Source organism: Protobothrops mucrosquamatus, unplaced genomic scaffold, assembly GCF_001527695.2.
Source record: "Protobothrops mucrosquamatus isolate PMUCROS unplaced genomic scaffold, P.Mucros_1.0 scaffold_122, whole genome shotgun sequence".
Taxonomy (NCBI): Eukaryota; Metazoa; Chordata; class Lepidosauria; order Squamata; family Viperidae; genus Protobothrops; species Protobothrops mucrosquamatus.
In genome coordinates this window covers 528,186-535,765 of record NW_015386198.1, presented here as the reverse complement: position 1 = coordinate 535,765, position 7,580 = coordinate 528,186, and the positions used below count along the sequence as shown (strand labels likewise).

The 7,580-nt window shown below is 38.2% G+C and overlaps 1 protein-coding gene across 1 annotated transcript in view; it reads left to right on the top strand.

Moving 5' to 3' along the window:
* The first annotated feature begins 3,642 nt into the window (after positions 1-3,642).
* Positions 3,643-7,580, top strand: part of OSMR (oncostatin M receptor) — a 27,233-nt gene continuing 23,295 nt past the window's right edge. Inside the window, exons 1-3 of the mRNA XM_015816881.2 lie at positions 3,643-3,793; positions 4,505-4,677; positions 7,431-7,560. Coding sequence (XP_015672367.2) covers positions 3,643-3,793; positions 4,505-4,677; positions 7,431-7,560 — 454 coding nt within the window. The remainder of the gene's footprint in view (positions 3,794-4,504; positions 4,678-7,430; positions 7,561-7,580) is intronic.

Here is a 7,580-nt window from a genome sequence, read left to right as displayed (position 1 = left end):
AGGATTGAAAAACCCTTTTAATGTAACCACTTTTTAAAAATTACAGTCCAAAATTTCATGAGGTCTTAGATATAGAAAGCAGATATGTTGCAAAACTCATCACCTTGACTACCATTTAACTTTTTAAATAACAACATAATAAACATTTTGGGCAGCAATAAACCATCTACAGCTGTAAAGATAGCAGGCCTCCCATTATAAATGTATTCAATTTTTATTTTTAATCATTGGGAATAGCCTTTTTCTCAGATAAAGTTTTCAAACTGGTTCTTCTTTGTGTGGAAAAAAATGCATTTGTCTTTCTTTAGTCTCCTATCTGCATTTAACCTTTCTTCCATCATACCTTCTTTCTTTAGTTTCCCTTTCCAGCATTCATGTTTCTTATATTTATTATTGATCCATGCAGGGCCACTAAGCAGTGTGTGGTATCACTGACTTTGTGTTTTTCTTTATCAGTAAAAGCTTTGGAATGTTTGAGGGTTCAAGAACTCCGTGAACCAGAATCACAAAAGGATAACCTGTCAAACCCAGGCTGTGAACTTCATCATTTCAGATCACATAATATTTCTGCAACAGGTAAATATTTGTGCTCTCTTCTCTTATAATTTTCCCATTTCCTTCTCCATTAGGTCAAGGGCATGTCTCTACCCTTTAGGTTTGCTGCATTGCAGCTATGTCTCAACAGTCCCCTGTTGTCTTGGACTAGGTTCACACATTTGTTTAACAATGGCTTGTTGAATAAACCATTGTTAGCTGGGCTTGCAGAACATGCTATTGCAAAAGCAAACAAACTGAATTAGAGTTTATTTAATGTGTGAGTCCAGAAATTCCTCATTTATTTTATATGCGTTTCTGAGTTCATTTAATTTATTCAATATTCAGGCGATATTCTTTGGATTAAGGAGTTTTAGTTATATTTAACAAGTATTGCTAATAGCTGAGCTTCTCTTTGAATAAGTGATATGAGATTGAATGTTCTTTTAGGCTGCCCCAAAAACTCTTATGATGTAGCATCTACTGAATTGAGGAGATTAACGCCTGTGTTATTTTATAAAGGTTGGAATAGAGTGGTATGTCTACCAAGTGTTACACTTGCAAAAGTGACCTATCCCTTTGGTGAGATCACACCGAGTGGCTTCCTACTTTCTCCCTGGTGGGGGGGAATGAGAGGCTGAGCTACTGGGAAACCCTGGCTTCAACAGTGCAGTGTTTCTCAGTGCAGTGTTTCTCAGCTTCAGCAACTTGATGATGTATGGACTTCAACTCCCAACATTCCCTTGCCAGCATGCGGGATAGGTATCTAGTGACACCCAAAAGATTGACAGATTTCTGATAGCATGGAAGAGTCCACAGATTACACATTGATGCCTCAAGGGCAAGATTTTGTGCAGCTCAAAATGAGAGAAGGGCTGGTTTACCAGGTTTCAAAGAAATGAAGCAATATAGATGGCCATCTTTGTTGTTAGTTGCGAAGTCGTGTCCGACCCATCGGGACCCCATGGACAATGTTCATCCAGGTCTGCCATCTTAAGAGGAGATAATTTACAATTAGGACCCTAGTCAGTAATGATCCATTTGCAGCCTTGGGTGCAGCCCTCTTCAATAACAATATTATTGTTTTCTCTTGTGAGTTGAGCATAGATATTTTCTTTTAGATCAAATTATGCTTACTCAAGAGCTAAGATGTTTGTCTTATCAACAACTTTTCTGTAAACCATTATCATTACAGTTGATAATGTGGCTTTCAATTTATTTGCTGCATTTCCTTTTCTTCTGACGTTAGTTATTTATTATCTTTTCCTCTTACTCAACCATTTGTGTGAATTTTAACACCAGAAGATGTTTCATGAATCGGAGCTGGAGTATAAAGCACCAAACCTGGAGTCTTAAGCAGCCAGCTGGGGGCCTTTCCTATTTTATATTAAATATAATGACTAAAAAGCTCAAGTTAGTTTGAATATGTTAAAGGACTTATTTTAAATTGTCCGTTAGAGAGTCAGAGCTATGCACAATCACTTCAATTAAAAAATTACTTTCATAGTCCCATGGATTTTGATGGATTGTACCCTCAAAGTGTTCAAGAACCATCAATGTGATGGATGCTGGGGGATTTTGGGAGTCAGTTCACACATCTTAAAGTGGCAAATTCAAAAAATACTGATTTAAAGAAATATTTCCCAATCTCCAGATAAGTTGGCTACGATTTCTGTACTTTTCAGTAATGCTGATTTGGATTTAAGGCATTGTAGGAAGCCTTATATGACGATAGTCCATCTTATTGTATAAAACCCACCAACTGTTTTGATGTATGTTTATTTTAAGATGCATGAAAATTAGTATCAGATTGCTGAAGAGCTGGACAATATGATTGATCAAAAAGAACTGTATTGTGTTATTGCTTGTATCTTTCAGGGGTAACAAATGGACCATTGGGTATTTCACACAATACTTCTCTGCATACCATTATGTCTTGGTCTGGTTCAGAATCAAGGTATATACAGCAGTGTTTTTAATGGAACTACTAAATTCCTGGACTCTTTAAAAGAACTGTGAAAGAATTGAGTTTAAAGGACATGCTCAACTTAGGCAGCTTTGTAGCAAATGACAAAGTATTCCTAATGCAAGACAACTTAGGGTGGTCACTCACTTAAAGTAGTCCTAATTGATTAACTCAGAGATTGATGATGTATGCATGATGATGGCTGGATACATTTTAGATTGAGCTGGGGATGGTAGCAGAGAACACCCCTTCTTCCTCCCCCCAAGTCTCAGGTGGGTTAGAAGCATAGCTGGCTGCCAGGGAGTAAATTAGGGAGATATCAATAGGCCACAGAGAAGAGTTGAGAAGCTTAGGTTCTATTACAGCTAGAATGGAGTAAAGCAGTGTTTGAGAAAGTCGTTTCACAATATTTTTGAGAATATATTAGTCATCCAATAGACGCTGTACAGATCAAAACCAGTAAACTAATGTTTAGGTGGCCTATCCAAAGGAAAAGCAAGATACAAGGTGAAATTAAATAAAAAGTCGCAATACAGCAAGGCAAGGTATTCACAATTAAAGGCTGAGTTTTAGAGAAATTGTTTTCAACATTGAGAGTGAACATAATATATAAGCCATGCTGGGCCTTCACCCAGTGCAGTGTTGAGAGTAGCCGCAAAATGTCTTCTCATGCTGATCCCGACATGTTTTTTGCTTAGCCTGTCAGACCTGTGAAATTCAGTTCTCTGATACTGGATCTCCTTTAAACACTTCTGCTATGATTAAGTGGTTGGACTGTGAGTCTAGGTAACTTTCAGGGTGCAGGACAAGTTCTTGTGAACTTGTTTGGTCTGGCAAGGTGGCTCCATGTGAGCCTTATAAGGTAAACCAGACAAAGAAGTAGACACCCTGGAGACCAGTTCTTTTATTAAAACTATATTTTGCAATATGCTTCCTTTTCTCTCTCTTTTATCTTCATGAAAATTGAGGAAGGAGTGCTATCTGAGATGTTTGTGCAAACCAATTTCTTGGCTTGGGCTCAAGTTTTGTTTATCTGATTGTTGCTTTGTTAGCATATTTTCTCTTGTCCTTGAAGGCCATCCACTATATTCACTGCACTATAATACTGTAGGAATCTTTAGTGATATGGCTGTTGTCCCATGATGCTTCTGGTTCTACTTGATCTCAATCCTCCTTTGAAGAAACATATTCTAGGATCTTCTCCCATTCTAAGAAGTAGCGTGGGAGCCAGCTTTAGATCAGGTCTGAAGGTGATGAGAGTAGAATCTAAATATAAATGCCATGTCCAAGACTGTAAGAACTATGTCCTCCCTTATGAATTTCTGTGAATAAGTAAAAAAAGATGGATCTGGGGGAAATTTATGGATTGTCATTTTTCTCAGCTTAATTTTCTTTTTTTATTATGGTTGCACTTTGGTTTTAATTGATTGTTTGCTATTCAGAGTCAGTAATTTGAGATGGGCAGCCATTGAATGAATGAATGAATGAATGAATGAATGAATAATTTGGGAGATGATGATAAGTGTTGGTGTTTTCCTGTGTTGGTCCCTTCCATTCTAATGCATACATACTGTTAAGTCTTGGTTTTAATCTTTTTTCCCTGTTTTAATTACTCTGAGCTAGTGGGTAGGAAAAAAGACCAGAATCTAACCTTAATCAGAGTCGTGGCTCCCACCCCCAAATTTTTGGCTCTTAATTAAAGAACATATTAAATTAAAATTAGCATGTAAATCGAACCTTCAGATTAAGGAAAATAATTTGCAGAAACAAATGAGATTCTTTTTGTATAAATGTTACAACCTATAACTACTTCATAGATTCATCTGTCTTAGATCAGACTTTCTCAGCAAATTTCATATTTGTGGTCTTTGTGCCTGAAATATCCCAGCCAGTCAGCTGAATAATTCTTGGAGTTGAAATCCTTATATCTTAAAATTGCTGAAGTTGAGAAACACTTAGATCACTCATTACTTTTGCATTTTTCATTCTTTTTTTTTCCATCAGGCAACCAGGTGTTTGAAACAAGAAATCTTAGGATTTACTCAAATAATTCAGTTCAACGACTGCTACTGGAATGGGATGTTAGTGATTACTCTGAAGCATATAATTCCGAAATAGACATTGTTTTTAACATCCAAATTCGTTTAAGAGAAGAAAATGGAACAATTATTTTGAATGTAAGTATCATTTTCAAAATGGGGCTCAGGAATTTATATCATCTTCCTCTTGAATCCAAGTCTTCGGTGGAAACAAATCTTCAAATTCAACCTAAATCCAAACTAGATGCATAGATTTTAGAGGTGGGAGTTATTTACCTGGTCCTTAAGATGCTCTCACTTCTTCTTCTTCTTTTTTTTTTGTTAAAGAGCAAGTTCTCGTAGCTGAAACAGGAGGCAAAATAGGAATTTGCTATTCTGCCCATGTTATGAGAAATGCCTGTTCCTGTATTTCTGTAGTTTTTCCTAATGCATAAATAACGTTACAGGTAATCCTCATTTCACCTGGTTTAACAATCATTTACAGTTCTGAAGTTGATGAAAAATAAACTTTTATGACCAATTGTCACATTTACATCTTTGCCAGTCTGCAAAGCAAAGCAAAGCTGAAATCAGATCATAAGCTCGGTTGCAGTTTAGTGACCGCTCCATTTAGTGACCAAATTGCCAATCCCAAGTGTGGCTACTAAACACAGGCTATCTGTAGCAAAATTCCACCTAGAGAAACAATGCCCTGATCAATTTTTCACAGAATGGCATATGACCCAAAAAAAACCTTCTGGAGGGAAATAATTGTTGTCCCCTTAAAAGAATTCTAGACTTTTAGTGTAGGTGTGATTGGAGAGGTAGGAGTAAGCAGGGCTTTTTTTGTTATAGAACACCCAGAACGGAGTTCCGGCACCTTTTTGGGATGGAACCTTGTAGGGTAGGCAAGGCGGGTTGTATGACATGTGTGACTTCCCGCACCTTTTTTTTTTTTTTTTACAAAAAAAGCACTGAGAGTAAGTTTATTTATTTTGAGAGTACTGGAATTTTAAAGATTGGGAAAAGATCATGCCATTGCTTGCAAAAGAAAGTCTATCATTGTTACATTGAAGTGGCAAGAAATGAGATAGCAAATCAAGAGTGAATTATGTTAGCTTTGCAAGATAGTGCAGTGTTGTTCTACAGATAGTCCTCAAGGTACGACTAATTGCTTAGTGACCAAAGTTATGTCTTATCAGAAAAAAGGGAGTTATGACACAGTTCCAAAGTTCCAAAAGTCACCCCCAGGGTCACATGAATTGCACTTTGGATGTTCGTCATGCATTTACAACTATTTGCAGCATTTTGTAGTCACATAACTTTGTGTTACGGTGGTTTTGCAGACAACCAGAAGTTACTTTCTGTTTTTGGCAAAACCACATCATAGCAAATGATGGGTTCGCTTAATGATCACAGTGTCAAGTCCCAGCTGAAAAAGCCCAGTCAAGCAAAACACCAGAGTCATGGCATTTGCTAATGTAAACTTTTATTGGACAAGAATCAAACCAGCATAATTGAATTAAAGCTAGCTCTGAGGAAATAGCAGGAAACAGATAATTAAAAGAGTAAAATTCTCCCTCCTCTCTCTGACTATTCAGGTCACATTGTCCAATACATTTTCTGGTAATTGTTCACCAAAACAACTCATCAGCTCTCACGGGGATAAGAGATGCCTGTAGACCAGTGGTTCTCAACCTGTGGGTCGGGACCCCATTTGGGGTCAATCGACCATTTCACGGGGGTCGCCAAGCAAGGCTGTCCACCATTTTTTTTGTCCACCATTTTTTTTTGTCTGCCATTTTTTTCCCTTTTCCGGCGGGTGCTTTACCTCCCTTGGGCTGGGCCAGCTGGTGGTCGGCCTGCTCCGTCTCTGCCGCTTGCCAGCTACGCCTCGGCCAGCGCAGGGGGTGGAACCACGCATGCGTGGCGCTCCCGGGCAGGGAAAGTCCTCGACTTACGACCGGTTGGGTAGTCCTCGACTTACGACCGGTTTAGTCCTCGACGTACGACCGGTTTAGTCCTCGACTTACGACCGGTTTAGTCCTCGACTTACGACCAGTTGGGGTCGCGGCATTAAAAAGGTTGAGAACCACTGCTGTAGACCCTGAACTCTCCCAAACCCCGCCCCCATTCTGTTGGCAAGCAAGAAGAATTACAGTGGTCCTAAAGGCAGTAGATTTCGTAGCTTGACACACAGTGTCCATTTAACAACTGTGCAGTTTATTTTATGACTGCTGCATTTGCTTAATGATAGCCCTAACAAAGGTCAAAAATGGTCATTTTACAACTGTCATGACATACAACTATAATGAGAAGGCTCCGTTATGGTGATATGTCAAGGACTACTTGTATTTTATGAGAGAAGAAGCAGAGAGGTGTGTAATAGCTGACTTATATAGTCTTCTAATGTTTTTAAGGGAAATATCTTGGGAGTGGGAAGAGGTTGCAGCTGATTGGAAAACAGTGAAGATGATTAAGGGCCAGATAGATTTGTGAAATATAAATATACATTGTCAACAAAGCTGCATGTGAGGTTTTCTTACCACAGCCAATACTGGTTTTAGATGTCAGTTATATTTCAAGCAATAACACTGTCAAAAAAGAAGGAGTCCAAGGCATTGCTCTGCTTCATATTTTGTAGTCAGTATCCTAACCCAAATGGTTCTGAATTTTGCTATATTTGTCTGTCAGTCTGTCTATCTCATTCATCAACTATTTATTTATTTACCAGTTTTATCTGCCATCCTAACCAAAGTCAGTGAGCATTCCAGTGCGTAAAATTTTACACCAGTAATTCAAAATTCATGGCATCCGGAATACAGAAAGAGTGAAATCAAAAGACCCAAAGTCTATTGTCTCATTGGTTTGGGTTCCTTTTTTAATTAGCTTTTCTTATGGTGTACTTTTAGGTGAATTATACAACAGTTCTCAATCAAGCAAGACAACATCACCAATGGAGTTTTATCTCTGAGATACCCTTGCAGTGTGCAACTCATGAAGCCAGAATAAGGAGCAAAGTGGTGTCTTCTAAAATTTGGAGTAACTGGACTGATTGGGTA